The sequence below is a fragment of the Echinops telfairi genome, unplaced genomic scaffold, assembly GCF_000313985.2.
Source record: "Echinops telfairi isolate 266 unplaced genomic scaffold, ASM31398v2 ScPeMD7_7461;HRSCAF=8499, whole genome shotgun sequence".
NCBI classification, from domain to species: Eukaryota; Metazoa; Chordata; class Mammalia; order Afrosoricida; family Tenrecidae; genus Echinops; species Echinops telfairi.
The window spans coordinates 1,149,514-1,171,710 of NW_022111361.1; the positions used below are offsets into that span (position 1 = coordinate 1,149,514).

At 49.5% G+C, this 22,197-nt stretch overlaps 1 protein-coding gene and 1 non-coding gene across 2 annotated transcripts in view; both read right to left on the reverse strand.

Annotated features, from left to right (window-relative positions):
• GAD2 (glutamate decarboxylase 2) overlaps positions 1 to 18,967 on the reverse strand; it is a 106,587-nt gene extending 87,620 nt beyond the window's left edge. Inside the window, exons 1-7 of the mRNA XM_004716101.2 lie at positions 18,867 to 18,967; positions 18,119 to 18,178; positions 17,808 to 17,957; positions 16,643 to 16,876; positions 11,586 to 11,676; positions 10,917 to 11,029; positions 6,681 to 6,796 (exon numbers count right to left, since the gene is read on the reverse strand). Coding sequence (XP_004716158.1) covers positions 6,681 to 6,796; positions 10,917 to 11,029; positions 11,586 to 11,676; positions 16,643 to 16,876; positions 17,808 to 17,957; positions 18,119 to 18,178; positions 18,867 to 18,942 — 840 coding nt within the window. The 5' untranslated portion in view covers positions 18,943 to 18,967. The remainder of the gene's footprint in view (positions 1 to 6,680; positions 6,797 to 10,916; positions 11,030 to 11,585; positions 11,677 to 16,642; positions 16,877 to 17,807; positions 17,958 to 18,118; positions 18,179 to 18,866) is intronic.
• Positions 15,656 to 15,818, reverse strand: LOC115873106. Its single transcript, XR_004048232.1, has one exon. It is a non-coding gene; the product is annotated as a U1 spliceosomal RNA (small nuclear RNA).
• Positions 18,968 to 22,197: the final 3,230 nt, after the last annotated feature.

Sequence of the window (22,197 nt, forward strand, 5' to 3'; positions counted from 1 at the left end):
ATAAGTGTCCTGGTTTTGTTTCTCTAGAGAATCCTGTCTAAAAATTCTGCATCCTTTGAGAAAAATCTATCAAGATCACCCCTTTGCAGCCCCTCATCTATCAAGATCACCCCTTTGCAGCCCCTCCCTAGAAACAGCCACCATAACCTTCTGCACTGAGCTCTCTGTCTCAGACATAACTGGTCCAGCAGATCCCCTCGGTAGTCACTGTTTAGACTGGACTCTTGTTTTGTATGTCCTGCTGGTGTTGGGCTGCTGACTTCACGGCCAGCAATTCAAAACCACCAATCACTGGGGGAGAAAGACGAAGCTGAGCACGCCAGTAAAGATTCTCGGTCTGGGCAACTCACACGTGCAATTCTACTCGTATGATCACTATGAGTACGAATCAACTGGCTAACAGTGAGCTTTTTTTTTTTTTCTTCAATAAGACTAACACAAGTACCTGAGAGAACTTGCATGGGGCCACACATTGATGACAGAGGCATGCGCAAACCCATTTTGTTTGGAATAAACTCATGCATGTGTGAACTGCTGGAGTCTTAGTAAAAGTCCTCTTTGATTTACACCAACTAGTAGATCCTCCCCATATCTTGGCTACTCAGTGACTCCCTTGTCTCCCTCCTCCACACCCTATTCAAGCACTCCTAGTGACTTGCCTTCTTCGCCTAAGCACCTGAGGGAGAGGGCAGCTACATCTCCACACTCCCTCCTTCAAGCGCTCCTAGTGACTTGCCTGCTGTGCCTCCTAAGCATTTCAGGGAGGTGAAAGCTACATCTGATTAAAAAGACAAGTTGCCTGCTCCCGACGCCTGCCTATCAGATAGTCTAAGAGCCCATGTGGCTTTCCACAAACTTCAGAGTTCCAGAGAAGATGCTTCTAGGTGAAACCGCCTCCTGGGTCCTACTTATTCCGCTTTGGATGGAAGGGACCACCCCGCCAGGGTCTTAGAGACTCTGTGAGATTCAGAGTTCATGAGAGTGCCACAGGCCTTTGAGCTGCAACATTATTATTCTCCCCCAGTTGTAACTAGCATTTCAAGTCATCCCACTGTGAGCTTGTGCCCAACTATGGGTTAAAACATAGGAATGGTCTGTCCCAGGGTCCCCTTTTGCATGAGATGAGACCCACAATGGTATCCGGTGACAAACACAAACATCAGTACTGAGCTTGTATTTAGCCTACCCACGTGGCAAAGATCCATTTCCAGAAGAATGAAAGAGGGTATACAGGGCAAAATGACCTGGGTTGGACACCTGGCTTTTTTGGGATACATCATTTTCTTCTGAACCACTGTTTGCTCAGCTGCCATAACAAACCCCTCTGTCAGCCATGAGAAGTATAGGTAAGGTATGCAACATACTAAGATTCCTGGACATTCGCTAAGTCCTTTTGCCCTTGAGTTAATTCTGACTCGTAGCAACTCTGCAGGAGAGAGCAGAACTGCCCCTAGGGTGTCTAAGGAACAGACTGCCACATTTTCCTACCAACGTCTGAAAAAACAAACTCTCTTAACCACGGCGATGCCAAGGTCCCTGGGTCCACACCCGGTGCTCACTCCTTCACATCATTCTCCCATATCTTCCTCAGGTCTCCCTGGCTATCCCCTGCAGAATTTTGCAGTTGTCGAGCAAAAGGAATGTTGATTCACACCAGACTACACCGGGGAATATTAAAGTTATACAAGCAAACTGCCCAACTAATGAGTGAGGGTCCGAACTCCCCTAAGGCCGTGACTCCTTGAGGGCTGCTCTGGTACTTTGGGAGCAGGGGCACACGCACCTTCAGAAAACCATCCCAGACACATCCTTTCCCTGACTCACAGCCCCCACCCCCCACCCCCGCTGTCTTCATCTTGCCTCTTTCTTCATGGGGACACTGGGGAAACCAATAAGCCCAAACTAGTCTGGCTCATGATAACCACAGGGACTACGGAGGAGAACTTCGCTAGAAGCCTTTCTTGGCTACTCCCGTGAAGAGGTACAGTCTTGAAAACCCACAGGGACAGTTCTAGCCTCTCCCATAGGCTTATCTGAGTCAGAACTGACTGCAGGGTGGTGAGTTTGGGTTTGTTTGGTTTTGAATCTTCACAGAAGCACAGAAGGAGATCCCCAGGTTCGCTGTCTGTAGAGCCACTAGGTAGGCTCAAATCGCCAACCTTTCACCGGTCTTTGCCGCTGAAAGCAAACTATTGCATCACCGAGAACCAATAGGGTGGTTGGTAATAATATCAGTCAGGGTCAGGTCCATTTGATGAGTGTTTACCCAGTGCTAGCTCTGTGCCACCTCATTTACATGTGTTCTCTAACCTCCTAATGGCCAGATGAGCTAAAATGACACCCCGGGCTTACTGATGGGGAAGAAATGAAGTAGCCCATCACCCTGGGCATTGGCAGAGCAGGGACTGCCATCATTTCTAAGTAATTCCGAACTCGTGAGCTCAGCCACTAACTTGGAGAAATCAGACTCTCTCCAGACCTTGCTGATCAGGGAGAGTCACTCTCCAGAGAAGGATTGTGATCTCGGCGCACACTGGGAAGTCTGGCTGCCCCCTTTCCTTCCTCAGTACAGCATACTCCTAGAGAGCGGGCCCTGGCGTGTTCTGTTCGCCAAGGTGTTCCTGGTGCCTGAAGCAAACCCTAGCACATAGAAGCACCGCGGGAGGGAGGGGAGGAGAAAGAAGAAAGGAAAGACAGACTGGCTGCTTTATCCACGGCCGGTATCGGGCTTCACTGCCTCAGTCTCTGGTCTCCTATTACAAAGGCCATGCCCATGGAGGAGGTAACCCTCCAGTTTTACTTATACCTCAGCATGGCTTGTAGGTTCCTTCCCAAGAGCAGGCTTTGGTGGGACTGCGTAAAGGACATTGCTACATGGAAGGGTAAGGAAATGATAAGGAGGTAGAAGAGGCAGGGGTGGATTGGGTCCCCAGTTGCTGAGGGATCTAGTCCGATGCCTGGCGCCCACGTGGGTCAGAGTAGAACTGCACTCCACAGGGGCTCCAGTGTCTGGATGTTCAGAAGGGACCCACCAAGTCTTTCTTCTGCGGAACCTCTGGGTAGGCATCAACTGCCAACTTTGTGGTCAGCAGGTGATGGTGTTGACTGCCTGCACCATGGGGGACTCCTGGAAATTGGGGCATGGAGTGCGTAGAGGGAAGCTGAGCTCATGCCAGGATTCCATTTACTGTCAGGTCTGTACACACACACACACGTATATATACATATGTATAATTCTTTTCATTGAAATATGTATTTACACACATATATATTTATGCAACCAAAAATTTTCACTTTTAAATGGAAACACTCAAATAGTGTTATAATCTCAGAATCGGTTTTTTTCTCCCTAAAACAATGACGGCAATTACCTCCCTACAGAGTGAGTGGGGGCATGAGGAGACACTAGGACAACTCAAGGAACTACAGTGTGAGTTAGGTTGGCATGTGAAGACTGGAGAGTTAAACTCCAGGGATTCAGAGCTGGAGATGCTAAGTCTTGAGCTGAGATCTTATCTTCCTTCAAAACCTACTCTCAAGAAAACTCATCAGATTAATTTCTGTCAAGCTTTTCCACCACTGAAGATCGAAGGAAGCAGATGCGGCTCCAGCACAGGGTAAGTATTGAACCAGATAGATTTTTTTTAAGACCCCTCTCAAGTCTGAGATACTATGAATCTATACTTATTTGAAAGAAAAAAAGAGAGAGACCTTTAGAAGCCTTTACTTTCAGTTTCAATGCCATCTCTTGTTTCTGCCCATTGATTTCTCCACTGCTGATGACCTTCAAGCAATCCCTTTGTCTGCTGTGGTCCTTTTGGAAAATGGTTGAGTTGCATGAAAAGAAAAACTCAGCAGCACATCCTCCTGATAAGTCAAGTTTTAGGATGGCCAGAAGAAATGACAGGCAGATGTGCAAGAGAGAGAGAGTGAAAACAAGGGACGACACCTTCCTACCTGCATGTGCCAGTCTGTGGATGGCTGTCAGAGAGTGGACGAGTCTGTGGATGGGCTTTCCACCTTTAGAGCTCTGAACATGCCAAAGTAGAACCTCGGTGTTCAGAATAGAAGAAAGGCTAAGGATGGACTTGGCTGATTCAATAGGTCAGGAGATTTTATTATCCCTAGAATAGACAACATGCCGAATGGGATTTAAGAAGGACTGCGAGTGACTTAGACCAGCCAGCTAGAGAGAAGTGTTGGGATGATAGCAGCAGACTAGTTGGAACAGTAGTGTTGGGATGGCTGGGAAATGTGACAGTTACAACATCTCCTGTCAACTTGAGGAAGGGGTGGAGTCTAGCCTGCCAATCAGGTCATAGCCAATGAAGCCTCTGTGTGGGCATGGCCTTCTCCTGAGGATTCTGGGAACTCCTGTCTTCCTCCCTGGAGGCAGAACACATACTCTCTCAGTTTGACATTCCTGTTGACAAGCCACATGAAGCTTTGCTGATGGAGTCAGAGCCCTGGAGCTGGAGGAGTCACGTGGAGACCCACGGCAGTACTGAGATGCTTACACCACCACTGGATGCTTTCCACCCACTGGCCTGTGATCTTCCTGTTTTCAGTATCACTGCATGTGTTGTGAGAGTCTGAAGAGGAATTTATAGACTGGTATTGGGCATATGGGCTAATATCAGACTTAGGGACTTGAGCTGGGGTGTTTTCTTAATATACAATTACTCTTTGATATAAAGTTCTCTCTTACATATAAACAAGTGTCAATGAATTTGCTTCTCTAGTCAACCCAGACTAACACAGGAAACAGGGTCTAGCTCAAGCTCTGGACTGGCCATGAAGGCTTGGTCCAAGCATTTCCCTTCTCTGGGGCTTGGTTTCCTCATCTATAGAACAAGGTGGCTGTTTTCTGACATGACATACTATCTATGTCGAGCCAAGCCCACCCAGCCGCACTGTGAATGAAAGGCCTCATGATTTGCTTCCATAAAAATTGTAGTCAAGAAAACAGCTCTAGACTATGAAGCAGTTCTTCCCTGGCGCCCAAAGAGTCACCAAGAGTTTGGATCAACACTCCGGTAATGAATTTGCTTCTGGTTTCCCATGATCTTCCGAATGTCTTGGTTTGTGAGCACATTGCACCCAGCTTCTTCTGATAACCACCTCTGTTCTGCCTGCCCCACAATAGTGCTATGGGAATCCAATGTGCTTATATTGTACATCTATTTGAAGTAATCAATGTTCCACATTAGAATAATATTCCACCTGTCAAAAATGATAAGCCTCTAGTTATAACCAAGCGATATTTTAGGACATGTCCATAATTTAAATGTTCTTCTGTAATTATGTTCACTGATAGAGAGATACAGGAAAGAGGAAGGCTATTGGAATGGTTGTTTTATAGTAGAATCATCTTTCTGTCTTTCTGAAATAATGATATTGACTCTAGGCTTGCAATATCAAGAAAAGAAGGTATAAAAAAAGAAAGAAAAGAAGGTATAGCAAAATTATCCTCAGACCACATAGCCTGGACTTTGATGGCAAGTCTAAGTCCATCACAACAGGTTGAATCTGAGAAGCTCACGTAGAAATCAGAGGGGTGCCTGGCAGGGAGTACAAGGTAGTTTGCTGGAGGCCAAATTTTGTTTCAGATTCTGGAACCAGCATGGACGTCCAAAGGAAAATATGTCCAACATAAGATCACCGTGGCTGAGCTCTAAACCTACTTCAGAAAAGAAGTCATATTGGGGGTGGTGGGGAGGAATATAGAAACCATGTCATGTGTTCATACCTTTGGAGAAGTTGAGAGTTGATGTTCTAAGATGGTGAGAGTACTAGGCAGGGCCAGTGTGGTAATTACATAATTTGTTGTCAACTTGAGAGTATTAAGAGTGACGGGATGGAGTTTAGTCTGTCAATCAGGTTGCAGCTTGATGACCTCATATGGAGGCACTAGGAGATAAATAGCTCGCTGGAGGTGGGACACACACTCACTCTCTGCGAGATATTCCTGCTGACAAGACACAGGGAACTATTCTAGAGCCCTGGAGGTACCACATGGAGACCCACGTCAGTGCTGAGATGCTTACACCACCACTGGATCCACAAGACTTTGCACCCATTGGCTTGTGATTTTCCTGCATTCAGTGTCATTGCTTCATGAGTCTGAAGAGGAATTTATAGACTGGTATTGGACATATGGGCTAATAGCAGACTTATGGACTTGATCTGGACTGGTCTGGGATGGTTCCTCAATATTCAATTGCTCCTGTATACAAAGCTTATTCTTATACACTTGAGTGTCTATGAATTTGTTTCTCTAGTAAACCCTAAGACAGGTAGCTTGCCCCAAAAGGGGACTTCCTTATCAATGGTTACTTCTTGATTAGTGGTTACTTACCAGTCTGAGGTGGAAAGTTTCACAAGTGTTTCAACAATCTTTGATTAGTAAGTATTATTATATTAATTCTCATTAATCTTGCTTCCCACCTCTCTCCCCAACACCCATTACTTCAGACAAGTGATGTGTAAGTGTTGTACTTATTGGGGGGAAAAAAATCTGCTTTATCGGTGTCTTCCTAGATTTCAACCAGATACAGAGGCACCCCTTCATCTCGCTCAACTGTGCTCCCCTTTCACGCTCTCCCAGTGTGGATCTAGCAAGACAGCCCGTGGAGTTTACAGAATACAGTCTTGGATTTGGGAAAGGCGGAAACACATACGTGTTCAGATGTGAAGGCAATGAGCCTGGGAACAGCGGCCATTCCTTTCTCCTTGACTTCTGGGAACATCTTGAAGCGAGCGACCAGCATGGCGTACATGTTCGAGATGGCGCCACCTAGGGAGCACAGCAATGCGGTTACTCAGCCTGTTCTGCGCTGCACTCCACATGCAAGCCACGCCCCTGTCCCTGCGCCTCCCTGTCCTTCGTGGCCTCAAAGGCAAGAGCTAAGCGAGCTCTCCAAAACATTCACTGCCCTCAAGTCAATTCTGGCTCATGGTGACGCAAGTCCAAAGAAGCCATATGGGCCCAACCACAGCACACATCGTGCTCCCCTTCATAGCTCCACTCTTTCACCAAGAAAACCTAGAGTAGATTCTACTCCATGCGAGGAGGCTTGCAAGAACAAAGAAAAGTTCGCTTCTTCCCCAGCGTGTGAGGGTGGTCATGATGCTGCAAACCAGACCCCCTCCCACCTAGGCGATTCTGACTCATCTCTTGCCTATGGGATAGAATAAAGCTGGTCTGTAGTGTTTCCAAAGTCAACAAATCGTCATGGGTGCAGATAAGCTCATCTTTTCCTCCTGAGCAGCTGGTGGGTTTGAGCCAATGACCTTGTGGTTAGCAGTCCTGTAGCATCACCAGGGCTGCTTCATCATGCAGCCAAGCAAAAACTCAAACCAATTGCCATTGAGATGACTCCAGCTCATAGTGTCCCTGTCTATAAGACAGAGCAACACTGCCCCTTTGGGCTCCTAAGACTATATGCTTTATGGGAGCAGAAAGCCTCATCTTTCTCCCATGGAGCAGCTAGTGACTTTGAACTGCTGACTTTGAGGTGACCCTAGGCCATCAGGGCTACTTCTCAAAATGCACTCACTCAGTCACTCACTGCCATCAAGTCGATGTCGACTCATAGTGACCCTACAGGACCCTCATAGTGACCCTACAGGACAGGCTAGAACTGCCCCTGTGAGTTTCTGAGACTCTTTATGAGAGTAGAAAGCCCTGGATTCTCCCCATTATGCACGAGGCCTATGAAAATACCATTTCTTGAGACTTTCAGTTCTTTTCATTGCAGCTCAGGAAATGCTTTGCACTCAGATTGAGAAGATTCGGTTGCTATTAATGGTGCGGGCTGCTAATCAGCAAGCTTATAGAATATGCAGGATAAACACCCACACCCTACTCATCTCATGCATCCATTAATTCCCCAAGACTAGTCTTCCCTCTAGAAGACATCACTGAACTATCACTGTGACAGTTAAAAAAACCTTATCTTGTAATTGGTGGAAAACACACAATTGAGGGTACATTAAGCCCAGATCGAATGACTTTTTCTCGGTCAGCCTAAAACAGTCTGCTGGGCTGCACTTGATAAGTAAAAGTGAGTGTTCCCCAGGGTTGCTGGGAAGCCCCAGGGTTTGTTATCCAGGAGCAAGGCAGGTGGTTGTGAATGCAAATGAGGATGCTGATGTGAAAGGCAGGCACCTGGAAGCAGGGCCAAGGTTCCCCCCACCCTCCCACCCAAAGGGGACTCCCGCAGCTTCCACCATGAGGTAGGTGCTCTGAACTTCCTGCCACTCTGGCGGCTGTCAGCGGAAGGGTTCTCTGGGCCAAGATAAGTGGACCACGCAGAGAGCCTTGACCTTTGTCTCATTAGTCTGCCTGGCCCAGAGCAGTAATCACCTAGATCCTGCGCTCTGTCATCAGTTAGAAGGAGGGCAATTCCTATCTCCTCTGGACCCCAGGGACACAGGGCACAGAGAATTCAGGTCAGGCCTGCTCTGAGCAGACACCCTGGCTAAAAGCTGTGCCAGGAAGGGCCAGCTTTAAAAAGAACTTCCACTGCAGTTCGTGGCTAATCCTGGCACCATTCACCTCTCTCTGCTATGGGGCTGGTTCCTACTCCAGAGATCTTATAGGTCAGGTAGCATGGCCCTAGCAGGTTTCTGAGAGTAAGAAAGTAGAAAGCCTCATCTTTCTCCCACACGTTAACATGTAGGGCTGAAAATTCTTAGTTGTGGGGGGCTGCCCATGAGAGGATATTTACCAGCAACCTTTGGCCTCTACTCACTAGGTACCAGAACATCCCCCACCCCCAAGTCTGGACAGTCACAAATGTCCAGACGTTGCACAATTGTCCCTAGAGACCAAATTGCCCCTGGTTGAGAACCAAAGCTCTAGCTGTTCTTTTTAAGACAGGGGAGGGGAGGGCAGAAGGGAGGATGCAGACAGAGAATTCACACTGCCTGTGCATTTAGCCTACAGCAGTGGTTCTCAACCTTCCTAATGCTGTCACCCTTTCATACAGTTCCTCATGCTGTGCTGACCCCCCAACCATAAAATCATTTTCATTGCTACTTCATCACTGTCATTTTGCTACTGTTATGAATTGGGCGGCCCCTGTGATAGGGTCATTCAACCCCCAAAGGGGTTGAGACCCACAAGTTGAGAACCGCTGGCCCAGAGGCTTCCAGCCCTGCCTTCTCACTGTTTTTTCTGCAGGTGAGCCATCCTCTCCTGAGGGAAGACAGGAAGAGGTTTCGGAGCCTCTGGATAGAGCCTCTGGTTACTGCTTTATTTAACACAGCATGTGCTCTGCATGCTCATTTCCCTGGAATCTTCCAGAAGAAGGATGCAAAAGCAAGTTGTGGAACATGTGGAAAGCCTGTAAGGTGGGCAAAGGTTTGCGACTAAGCCCAGCTCTGCCCCCAAGTCCTTCACGACTTGCTGCTCAGTGAGGAGTGCTCTGGTCTCTCAGTTGCAGACGGTCATCTCGGAGATGGGAGCGGAAAGCAAACCAGGCCCAGACTTAGCTCCTCGCATTTAGTTTCGGGGAATGGGACTTGAACATCTCAGAAAACGTAAGATGGCTGATGTCCTTCTTCCTTGCCCTTAAATCTTAACACCTCTTTCTCAAGCATAAGCCTGGGATGACCTAAAAAGCATCCATCAGCATGTCTGGTCCTATGATCCCTCTCTTCTCTGCGATGCTTATAGAAAGCACAATGAAAACAGGTTGTCAATGGTCTTTTCCGGTGGCTCCCAAACCATCGTGAATCTGCATGATTCATATGGGTCCCATCTTGGCTAAGTGGAAACTATTAATAGAAAGATTTGAGGGTCTAACCCATCTAGAAGTGCCGTGGGAGAAAGGCCAGACTATCGCCTTCTGAAAGTCACACTCTTGAGAACTCGATGGACCACCGTGGAACTCTGAAAGAGGTGTGTGTGTGGGGGGGAGGGGGGGCCGTCTGTGAATTGAAATTGACCTGGCAGCAACTAACAGCAGCAAGCCTGGCGTGATGGCAGGTGCAGCTCTGGTCTATCCAACGGGGTCAGTTTCAGTGACCTGAGCCCCTCCCCCGCTGTTGGCCAGCTTCCACTTGTAACAGCTTAGTCTGCAGACTAGGGTACCTGGCCTGGGGTCAGTGCTTGCTCTTCCCGTTGCCTTCCTAACTTCCGTTTCCTCTCTGCATCAAACCAAGGTCATACACAAATCTGGGGCCCGACCCAAGGAACAAGGCTTTTTGTGCTGGTTGATCTTGACTGGAAGCAATGTAAATCATGGAGCAATGTCTGGTATGAAAGGCAGGGTGGAAACGACTACACTGTGTGGTCAAGAAGAGAAGGCATGAGATAACTTCTGAAGAAATCATGGCCTTCTCTTGCAGCTCTAAGAAATTGCCTCCCCACGCACTCCCTGCTCTCCCCCTGCCCCCAACCTCCCAACCCCCACCTTTGAAATCAGGGTCAGGCTGCTGCTTTCTGGTTACATAAAAGAGGTAGGTGGTACATGTGCTCTGCTAGATCCACCTGCTGGCTCTGCACCCTCAGAGGATGCTTCCTTAATTGACAACACCCCTTTCCTTTCGCTCATCCTGGGAGGAGCATCGAGAGTGAATCCCCCCCACCCCCTACTGGGACTCTGCTCCACAGGATGCCCACAGCCTGCATACAGAATCACAGCAGAAGGCCAGGCAGAGGTAAGTGTCACTTCTGACAGCACTCTTTGCCAACATCAATCACTGCAGCGAAAGGATGGAGGCTGGTGGCTGGCAGGTGAGTCCAGTGGTCATATGCACTTAATCACACTCATTCTTTTGATTCATACACAACCCATTTCACCCGAACAGAAGTAACCACCCAGTTTTTGACCTTTCCTAGGTGCTTGCTAAGGCATTGCATACCAGAAGGAAAAAAAACACAAATAAAGGTGAAAATAATTATATACCAGGAGAAAATATCCCGTCGCCAGAACCCCCAGGCCAGCCAATGATCTCTCTCATTTTCTTTAGCGTGACGTATTCCAAAAGCACAAATACCGGAGCAATTTCATAGGTGAACCTGAAATGTAGTAACGGCCACATTTTATGGCTGTAAATCAAAGAAATCATTCACCGCTTAAAATATCTACCAAACTCTCTCCCCTTTTGAGCAGCACGTTGCCAAACGTTTTGATTGTTACGTTCTGCAGAGAGGAAGATGATGGCTTCCAGAAAGGTCGCTTGATTTTCTCTCTTTACTGTCAAGAGCTTCTTAAATTATTGGCATAATGCACAGGGGTGGTTGATCATGCTGCACAAATAGCGAACGCCACAGAGTAGGGCCATCTGAAAGCCAACATCTGGTCCCATTTCTTTTTCACGTTATACATAATCATAAATACAAAGCCCCCCAAATCCCTTTTGTGCTTTAAAATTTTTGTATAGAATTGATTGCATGAAAGCTATGTCAAGGCTATTTTCCATTAAGCTAGGCACGAATGCTCATATCCTGAGGCGCACATTACTATTTTAGGGGCTACTTAAAAATGAGACTTTAATACGGGAGTTAGAGTAAAGACCACGGGACAACAGTGACCCTTATCCTGGACCACACAAAAACACATTTAGTTACTTACATGTTAGTGTTTGCTGTTGATGTCAGCCAGTCGGCTGCTAATCCAACCATATCCAGTCCAGTGGAAAGTTGATTAAAGTATCTGGGATGCCCTAAAAAAACAAAAAACAAAACGTAGTGCCACGTTCATGATTGCATCAAAGGGAAGCGTGTGGGCAGATTCTGCCGTCACAGGTATTTCATATCCAGAAAGACACACAGACACCAAAAAGGTATTTCCCCTAACCAGAGTGACTACCTACTTTAGGTCTGGGTATTTCTTGAAACATATCCTACACAGAATAATGAATGTGGTTTCCAATCTGAACATTCCTGGATTGCCCACCATTCTCTTTGTATATTTGCCACCTAAAGATGCTGGTGTAATAGACAGGGCTGAAAAGACAGGCCACTTCTTGTTTACATGCATACTTCTAAGAACATTTTTTGTTGTAGTTGTTCTGATAATCAACCATACTATGACATCGGAGAGGCATGCCAACAATCCTAATAATGTCGGTGGCAAATGGCTGGTGATTACAAAAGATGGGGTAAAAGGGAAAAAAGAGGGCACTGTGCTGAATGACTTGCCCTGGGCTTAGGATGTTATGATTGTCCAAGGATGGCATAGACAAGCTCAATACTTGCCCATTCTTCTGTTAGAACATTTGGCTGTAAACAAGAGAGTCCCCTGATAGCGGTGAATGCAAAATAAAGCTGTATACTGCCACCTCCGTCACTGTCTCGTCGATCTAATACATGAAGATACAGTCAATGGAGTGGATAGTCCATTAGCAAGGCTTATCTAATTAACTTCCAGATTTTGCTAAAACTCTCTCAAGGGGGTTCACATCAGAATACTCTTATGGCTATTAGTTTAAAGGGTGATTGTAAATATTTCCTTAGAAGTCTGTTCCCTTGTTAGGCCCCATAAAAGCCTAGCTATCATTTTGATGATTTGCTTAGCAGCAGAAAAAATGGTAGGAGTCACAATGATGGAAATACGATCTGATCCGGAAGGTATCTGTCACTTACTGGACACCTGTCTGAAGCCCGGGGGTGTGACAGTCTCTGGAGTCAGCATGGGGAAACAAGATAAAGGCAGGCAGCCGGGAAGGCAGGGACAAAAGTCCACACACAGTTATCTCCCGGGCTGGAGAGCTCTCTTATCAGCCTCAGACACGTGGCTGGAGAATTGGACCGAGGGAAGGTATGACCAACCGGAGGACCAGCACATTGTGAAAGGGTTGGGATTCCCTCCCGTGTCTCCAGTCCGTCCTGCCCGCGCGTGCCCGGTGTCCATCTACATCTTTTTGCCCTTTTCCAGACCCTCTGATGCTGACCCCTGTCAGCTTACCCATCCAGGGAATGAGAGAAAGCCCTTCTTTCTTGGCGGCAGCTGCAGCTTCTGCCATCTGGAACGGCGCCCCCCTCCTCTCTGCCTCATTGACTCCCCGTTTCATTAGCGCTCCCAGCTGAAACCAGCGCCCCCTTCCCGCCCAGGCCCCTTCGTTTCTCTTCCCTTAAGCCTTTCCTTCAAGTGGGAAAGTAATAGGGACTAGCAAATCTATCGTCAATCGACTCTCCCACATCCACAGGAGATTCCGAAGGATCGGGTCTGACAGGCTGTGCTGCTTCACCTTCCTTGGCACGCGCGCGGCTCTGCTTAAGATCGGAGGGGGCGGGTCCAAGGTGTGCCTGATTGACCCCAGAGTACCCGAAGGCCAGCCCACTTCGTGCACCTTTCACACACACTGTTCAGTTTTCTTTTAATTAACTTTTTTAATGACATTGGCCTTTCATTTCAACAGAATCTTTCCTGCCTGGGTAATTTTGCCCACTGAGAATGATATACAAATATGGAGGGAGATAAGGGAGGTGACCTTTTGAGACAGCACCATCCCTTCATGTCTGCAGAAATATCCACTCACTGCAATTACATTGGTTCTTTCTCTTCCTCTGACCCCCTCATTTGGCTGCCCTGCCAATCCAGCCAGGGGTCAGGAGAGAGGTGGTGAGAGACCTGCCTGAGAGGCTGTGCCACCAAGCAGCCAGGCCACCCTCAACAACCAGCAGCTGTTCTTGCTGCCCCTGGTTTGAGGAGGCAGGCACAGCTCTCCACCGTCACCCCTCCCAGCCAGTCAAGGGCGAGTCAGACCTGAGACTGCAAGGCTCTCAACCACCCTGCCTATGGGTCCCCCCGCCCTCGCGCCCCCCCCCCCCCCCCAGTTTAGCACAAGAGCCCAGAACGATCTTTAGACTGCAAATTGCATGCCCCAGGCATCTCTAATCCGGTGTCCAGTCAGATGGGGAGTGAGCAAAAGTTGGGCCCAAACTGCTCTTTCTGTTTTGGCAACGCAAACACCTGGATGGCCTCATTCATTGGCACTCCAAATTCCCTCTGATGGTTTGCTTAAAAGACTCAAGAAAAGGTGAGCCCCTCTCTTCTAAAACCACATCTGATGACCCCTGTAAATGCTAATGATCCCAGGAAATTCCCCCCCTCTCTGCAGTTTTCTGTTCTAACGCTGCTTCTAGAGGTGATTTGAACTAGAAAACTTCATTTAAAAACGTTTCAAATTCCCACTGTGCCTGGCACCTACGTGGAAGTCAGGTTAAAGACTCTCAAAAGAAATCCAGTGATAACATGTATCTTATAAAAAGAACCCCGGGACGAACATTAAGATGTCTGATGATAGCAGGAATGCTGACTATTTTGACAGGCTCTAAATAGCCCTACCTGCCAAATGCAACAGTTTTGGGGCGGGGGAAAAAACAAAAATCTATAAATGCCAGTTGAAAAGAGAAGGGGACAGTTTTTAATTTTTGGAATGCCATTTTCAGGGAAAACACCAGAAGACTAAAAAGTGTTTGAATAATATTGAGATACCAAATTCACAGCCACATGACTTGCTTAGAACACCCAGCTTAATCACTCATATTTTTCACATGATCTTTAAATAAAATGCATTTCATTTTATAAGCATAGTGGCAAAATCTAATTGCTCTTTCTTTTCCTGACACTAACCGGAACACTGATAGACAGAACTGTTACTTTCATTGATTTGCAATTCCCAAGATCTATTTCCCTCAATGGATTTCTAATACTCCCAGTTTTGGAAAATGGGTATGCAGAAACCTGTCTACAGATGCCTTTTGTTTGGGTAGCAATGAAAAACGATTGTAGCAATTTACTATTAACATTTAAACATTACGTTAAGGGAATGGGTCAAACGGAAAATGAATTATTTCCAAACTTGTATCTACAAATACATGAAAAGTGAGGTTGAGGGAGCATGTTTCATGCCTGGTATCTGCATCATGTTGATTCCCCTGAATATTAATTAAGGATATCTAATAAGCCTTGAAAAACCACCCACCTCAGACTAGGTTAAATCCACTGCTAAATCCCTTTCCCATAGATTTCCCAAGGCTTCTTCTAGGCAAATCTTTTCTGTTGGCATGAAGAAGGTACCAAACAACACAGTCTCCCAGTAAGCGTCCTTAAAATGCTTGTTATTGTTGATTAGAATGCTAGAAATCCAACAACAAAATTTTTTCAAAGATACATGGATCAGATTTCCATGATAATTAAAGTTCACAGACTATTTTACATTTTAATGTGCCGGTAAATCTTTTAAAGGGGACAAATCAATGTAATTCCACAAATTCCTCCTTTTCTCTCCAGAAATTCATTCACAACTATTTTTTTATTGCCTTATGAGTCACCATGCCAACCTATGTTAGAATGATTAGGGATGAGGCAGAAGAAGAGTGGGGAACCTTGACCATGGGCAGAAACAAACAGCTGCTACTGTTGATAAAATGCAAGGCACAGAACGTGCGCAGATAAATGTTACACCAGAGGCTATAAAAGGGAGAGAGTAAAGAATGCTGCAAACACCTAAGATTTAGTCAATAAGATGCTTTTTAAACTAGCTGTAAGGATTTTTTTTTGCTTTATCTTACCTACACGGTGGCTGTAAAGACACCATGTTGTATCATGACTGAATTCCTCAACTACGTGCATCTTGTGTTTTCTTGTGTGTGTGTGTGTGTGTGTGTGTGTGTGTGTGTGTGTGTATACACACACAAGGGAGAGCATGAACGCAGTCCCCCAGGACCACAAAGGATGCAGTCGAGTTTCCCACATTTGGGGAAATTGCAGGGTCGGCACATCCAGAGTGAAATAGAAAAGCCTCACCCTGGGAAAACCACCTTCTTGATCATGGTATCTCCCCTGCCAGGTAAGTAATTTTTGTGTATATTTCTTTAAAAATAGGAACCAACCAGGTATTCAGCTTTGAGAGCTTAGCTCTTTGAGAAAATACCAAAAGATAATTGAACCCTGTGGTTCAATGATTACACAGGATGGTTACAGTCTCCGACCATGTCTATGCCAAGGAAATCACTGGTATTTCGCATATATATGTATATATATTTTGGATCCTGCTTTTTGAGCTTTATGTTCCTATTTCACTCCTCTCCGTATTTGGGGGTCACTTCTACTGGCCTCTGCTGACAAATGGTTACTTCCACACTAGTGGCTTATCTCCCTGGCCCAGTATATGCAGTGTAAAACCCTGACCCTATGAATTAGACTCTACAGAACCCGCATGGATTTTAAAAAACCGTTTATACCATAAAGTCTGTAATATTATGAATGTAAGAAGCATTCACATTACTTGTTACCAAAACCAAACCCCCTGCCATGGGGTGAACTTGGACTCAGGAACCTCACACAGTGTCCCTGCGCCAGACACTGCAAACGTTTACAAGGAGCAGATAAGCCAGGGAGGTATATTTTCCCTCGTCTGAGCCGCAGATGGGTTTGAACCGGTGGCAGACCCGTTACCAGTCTAACGCTTACCCGACAGCGCCACCAGGGCTCCTTTGCACTAGCAGTGGAGGGTGCTTTTTGTTATCAATCATTCTAGGAACCATTTTTTAAATGACTGAAAATAGTTGTGTCATTAAATAATATATATCATCCCCTCCGCAAAGCACAAAACACTTTTATAGAGAAGATAAACCTGTGAAAGAAAAAGGAGCATTTAATTATTTCTGAATAGACAATACCTGTTTTAATGGCATATTTTAGAGTGGTTCGGCAGTTCATCAAAATGTCTTCCAAATTTTGCGGTTGGTCTGCTAATTCCCAATTATACTCTTGAAGAAGCTCATTAGGGTAGTGGAAATCAATCACTTTGGTTGATCTATCGAAATTTTTCACCACATACTGGAGCAAAATGTCCATAACATCTTGCAGAAACGCCAGAGTGGGCCTTTCCCCACCGCACGCCGGCAGCAGATCTAAAGAAGGGAATGCAAAGGCCGCCTTTTAATTTTAACGGGAATAACCCAGCACTTGGTCTGGCAATGTCTCCTCCAACAGAGGTTTTGTGCGCAAAACAACAAAGGCAAGGGAGACAGGGAGCTTTTCTTAAGGGGGCTTGTTTTTCAGTGACGACGGTGTAATGAGAAAAAAATTACAATTCCTAACCCCCAAGTTAATTTCTGTATTTCAATAACCAACGTCCCTTTTCTGGTTGTTTTTTCCGAAGAGGACGAAATTCCTCTAGCCCACAGGGTCGCATCCTAAGTGTTATTTCCCAGTAAATCATCTAGAAATTTGGATGGGAACACCTCCCGCCAGAGACGCCTGAGGAATGGCTTCCAGCAAACCAGACACAACGGAGCACCCAAAGGGAAGGCTCTCTGGCCCAGGACGAAGACCCGCTGGTCCCCAAGTCGGCGTGGGTGCTCGGCGCGCATCGGGGTGACCCAAGGTGTTAAGCGCCCGGGCGCAAAGCTTCGCGTTCGGGCCTCGCGGGAAAGGACATGTTGTGCTGTGAATGGGAGCTACACGCTATTGACAAAGTCTCCGCGAGGCTGAATTGACCGGCTCCGGAGCTGGTCCTTTAAGAGGCTCCAGCGACCTGGGGAAGCTGACCTCCAGCTCAGATGGCCCCAGGTGCTAGCGTCGCCAGCAGCACTCCCACTTCCCACCCCGGGGTTGCTTTCCGGGAAGAGACCCTCCTTGGAAGGGGGCGCCCAGCGCCTCGCAGAACCCAGGCTCGGAGCTGGCTAGGATTGGGCGGCCCAGCTTTGGTCGCGTTCAGCCTCGGATCCAGGCAGAGCCCACCTCCGCCCGCCACCTGGGAGCCTGGGTGCAGCCTGTCCGGCGGGGGCCGCGGCCGCGAGAGGGGCAGCCGCGCGCCGGGGCGCCGACGGGCGCCTGTACCTGTTGCGTGCAGCAGCGTGTAGTTGACCTCGGCCTTGGGGCAGCTGCAGGGTTTCTGGTCACAGGCGCAGACGGGCTTCCCAGCGGCGGCCCGCGGGGGCTCGCTGCCAACGCTCTCCGCCGGCTTCTCGGCGTCGCCATAGAGCAGAGCTGGGCAAAACCACAGAGCGTGGCCGCGGTGAGTTGCCCGCGCCGCGCGGCTCCCTACCCGTCCCGCCCCTAACAAAGGACCCGCGCCTCGAGTCGAGGGGGGCGCCCGAGGTGGGCAGACAGCTTCGCCCGCACCCCTCTGCTGGGACTCGGACACTTACCGCACAGCTTGTTGCCAATGCCGCCCGTGAACTTCTGGGCCACCTGGCACCAGGCTCTCGCTGGAAGGCGAGGCGCATCAGCAGACCGAGAGGCAGAAAGAGAAAAGCAGACCGGCAGGTGAAATGTGCTTCTACCTGAACCATGTCAATAAACTCTGGGCGCGAGAAAGGGGCTCCTGCGTGCGGCCTGACCGCCCGGGATTCGGCAGGAGCCGGGTGCTGGCACTGGAGCCCCGGGCTCAGAGCTCTGTCCTAAGGAGCAACCACCGGGGTCTTAGGGACGAGTCTTCCCGGCGCTCTTGTTTCAGGTGCTGCCTTCCCGGCCTCGCCTTGGCTACTTTTCGACACACCGAGGCTGTCCTCTGGTTCCCAGACTCTCCTTTCCAACACCCAGTCTCTCTTCTTCCCCGCGCCACTACGTCCCTCCCTGGGATCCAGACACCAAGATGGTGGAAGCGTCCCAGCCTCACAGAATTTGGTGGCAGGGAGACTCCGTCTGCCGTCTATGGAAGCTTGTCTGCCACAGCGTGAAAACGCTCTTCTCTTCGGGTGTCTTCCCCGGGGACGTGGGGCTGGCGGGGGCTCAGGTCTCTTGGGCGGTCAGGCAATGCCCCACCCCAAGACCAAGGCTCAATAATGGAAGTTTCAAGCCGCAGGTGGGCCCCCACCACCTTGTCTTCAAGGTAGCCCGGCAAATCTCAATCTTCCCACCGAGCTGCCCGCTGCACATCCCGGGTCGCTTGCTTACCTGTGCCGGGGTTCTCTGGATCCCCAGAGCCATCTTCAGACCCGAAGGACCAAAAGCCGGAGCCCGGTGATGCCATCTGCGCTGCGAAACAGGAGCAGGTCGGCCGCGGAGTGCGAACTGCCGGCGAGCTGCCCTGCGCGCGCGCGTGCGTGGCGGGAGGAGGGCACAGAGCGGGGACCAGCGCGGTCGCGCAGCAGAGGGTGGGTGTCACACAGGGACAGGGAGCGTGCGTGTCAGCGTGTGCGTGCGCGGGCGTGTGTGGTGGGGTTAGGGCTTAGGGCCCTGCTAGAGCTGTGGACGCCGGGAGGGGGGGTTGTTAAATAGGCAAGAACCTCCAGGGGTCCTTGAAGCCAGGAGACAGCGAAGCGCTGAGCACCCAAACAGTCTAGACGGAGAGGGAGCCCAGGGAGGCTGGGTGAGGGGGCGGCCGGGAGAGGGGGCTGAATCGTGAGTGCCAGGCGCGAGCGGGAGTCAGCCAGTGGGTGGGAGGCGTGTGGGCAGGTGCCCAGCGGGCTGCCGCGTGAGCTGTCCAGGGTGCTAACGCAGACGGCGGCTCAAGGACCACAGCAGAGACGGGAAGGGTGACCGTGACTAGTTTCATACACGCATAGCTGGGTGTCTTTTCTGAGGTCGGGCTCCCGCTGCGGGGAAGGAGGCGCGAACGCGCCAACTTCCTGCTTGAGAGTGCTGAGGTCGCGGCAACCTGGAGAGCCCGGGTCCGTTCGACCCAAGTTGAGTCAGGTGCGGTTCCGAAGCTTGGAGAAGGGACCGTGGGGGTTGGAGGAGGATGGGCATCAATGACGGATGGGCTCATTTCAGCTCCTTAGTAGAGCTTTCCGCCTGTCTACAGAGAAGTGCCCTTCCTACGCAGCAGAGCGCGCGGTCTCAGGACCCGCCGTCCAGGTTTTGACTGGGGAGAAAGACTGCGGATTGAAGCAATTCGAATCCACGCTGGAGTCTAGCTCGGGGGAACGCGGGGCTAGAGGGGAAATAAACCATTGGAAAGTTCTCGGAAGGGGACGGGAGATAGAGAGGTCAGAGAATGGCAGCAGGATTGACAAGAGAAAGGGGCTGGTGTTTTCGGTGACCTTGACCGAGGTGGCCTGGAAGGGACCGCTTGCTTACGTTGTGATGGGAACCGGTGTGTGCGTGGGGGGAGGCATGCACAAGGTGTCCACCTATGCCAGCTGGGCTTTCCAAAACTCAAGGAGGAAGGAAGGCACTGCTTGCTGGGCCCCCACTCACGAATCATCACAGTATTGGGCAAGAGGGCAGATACTCCCTATTTCTGACTACCTTGTGGAAAGAGGGCGGAGACGAGGGGTCTTCAGAACCTCTTTGAGTCCCTACCAGAGGATTTCCTTTCTCTAGCCTCTGTGAAACAAAGGGGGCACACGCTGAAATTCCGGGGCCCCTAGGGTTCTCATTACTAGCATGAAGCGTACCTTGCAGTCCGGAGGTCGCTGAAAGAGGGCGAGCGTGACCCCCCACGGGAAAGGGCTTATGTTCAGTCTCTGTGACGACTGCTTGCCAGAGCCTAGGGTGAACGCTTGTCATTGTCATTGCTCACAAGCCATTGTTCCTCCATCCTCCAGCATCAGTGACCATAGCTTCTGCCAAAGCCATGACCCTCGGATGGATCCTTGAGTCTCTGAAGGACCTCGAGCTTCTGTTAAGGAGGTAGTGTCACCAGGCCCTGGTGTGACCAAGGGCAGGCCCATGTCCTGTGTCCCCAGGCCCTTGGGGGGCCTGGTCAATTTTCTCCACAAAGCGTGATCTTCCCACGAGTCCCGGAGGAGTCTCAGAGTCCGTTGGCCGTTTCCGAAGAAGGCGTGCTGAGGAGTGTACTGTCCATACCCGAAGGGAACCCGGACTGTGGTGATGGGTGATGGGCCCCTCTCCAGCTCTGCAGAAGCAGTATAGCTCCAGTGGACGCAGGCAGCAGCCCCATGGTGGGAAGACGTCGTGGTTCAGCCCTTTGCATCCCGGGCCAGGCTTCACAGCAGGAGAGAACGGTCCTTTGTTTAAATCTAAGGCAGGCCCATTAAATGTTTCTCTTTAAGCAAGCAGGAGGTATTCCAGAACCTTTCTGACCGAGTGCACGGACTGAAAAACGAAGATTCTCATACAAGAGTGTAAACACACACGCAGAGGATTAAATGGATGAACACTCCAGGTAGGAATCTCACACCATAATCTAAAACAAAACAAAGAAACATTTAACAGGATGACCGGAAATATTCCCGGTTAAACTCCATTCAACCCCACCCAGCCCCCTCCCTGGGCCCCGGTGCTTTGAATATAATGTGGTATTTCCTTTTTTTTTTTTTTTTTGATTAAACACACTCTACTTCAGATGCAGTCTGGGATCTGTCTCTCCTTCTCACTCTCTCGACAGCAATTTGCTTTATAAAGACCTTCATTTCGCAAATGAGCCACTCCTCCCAGTCTTGGCTGGAGGTTGGACAGAACAAAGGGCTCCGGGAGGTAATAGTTACAGTCATTAATTCACAAAGGAGCCAGCTCCCGACTGGGGGGTAGGGGGCGGACCAGTGGTGGTGGGAAAAGCTTTCCCAAACCCTTCCGGGAACAAGGGGAGAGGGACCCGCGCTTCAGGGACCACCAGCCCAAGGCGGTTTCCTTAAATGACCTGCAGTGGTTTGTCCGGATTTCGCCTTGAAGGCCCGGAACACCAAGCGTGCTGGGTACTACATTTCCTCTGCGTCCTCGTGCGGAAGAACAAGAAGACCCCAAACCGGATACAAAAGGAAGCCTGGAAAGCCCAGGCTTTTTCAAAACAGGAACGGTTTCAGGAAAGACACCGCCTTCATAAACGGGCAGGCTGGGCGGGCGAGGGCGCCGGTCCGCCGCGGACCCCCGGGACACCTGGACTGAAGGATGGTGGGCCGAGAAGTGGAGCTCGGTTTCTCCCGAGGGTGGGCCTCCGGGTGGTGGGCTAGGCAAGACGGGCAGGAGCGGAGAGGGCCAATCACTCTCTCCCCTCCCCAGTGTGGTTCGGTGACCTGCTCCTAAGCCCGGGCCAAGCTCCCCAGCACCCACGCTGTGGGTCTGCACCTGCGAGTAAGGGAGTCCTCCCTACTGGCCCTCGGCCAGAGCCTGGGGCTGCAGGCTCTGCCCTGGCTGTTGCCGAGCTGGGTGTTTTCCATCGCACATCAGAGAGGTGGTAGGAGCCTTCTCTGGGGGCCTTTCAATTGCTACTCTTTTTGGGTGGGAGAGAAAGCCACGCCTGAAGACCAAGAGCACAACACACGTTCTCAGCCGCTGCGCGCGCCCTCACCTGCTCCTCGGAGATATCTCAAGCGTCTTCTGT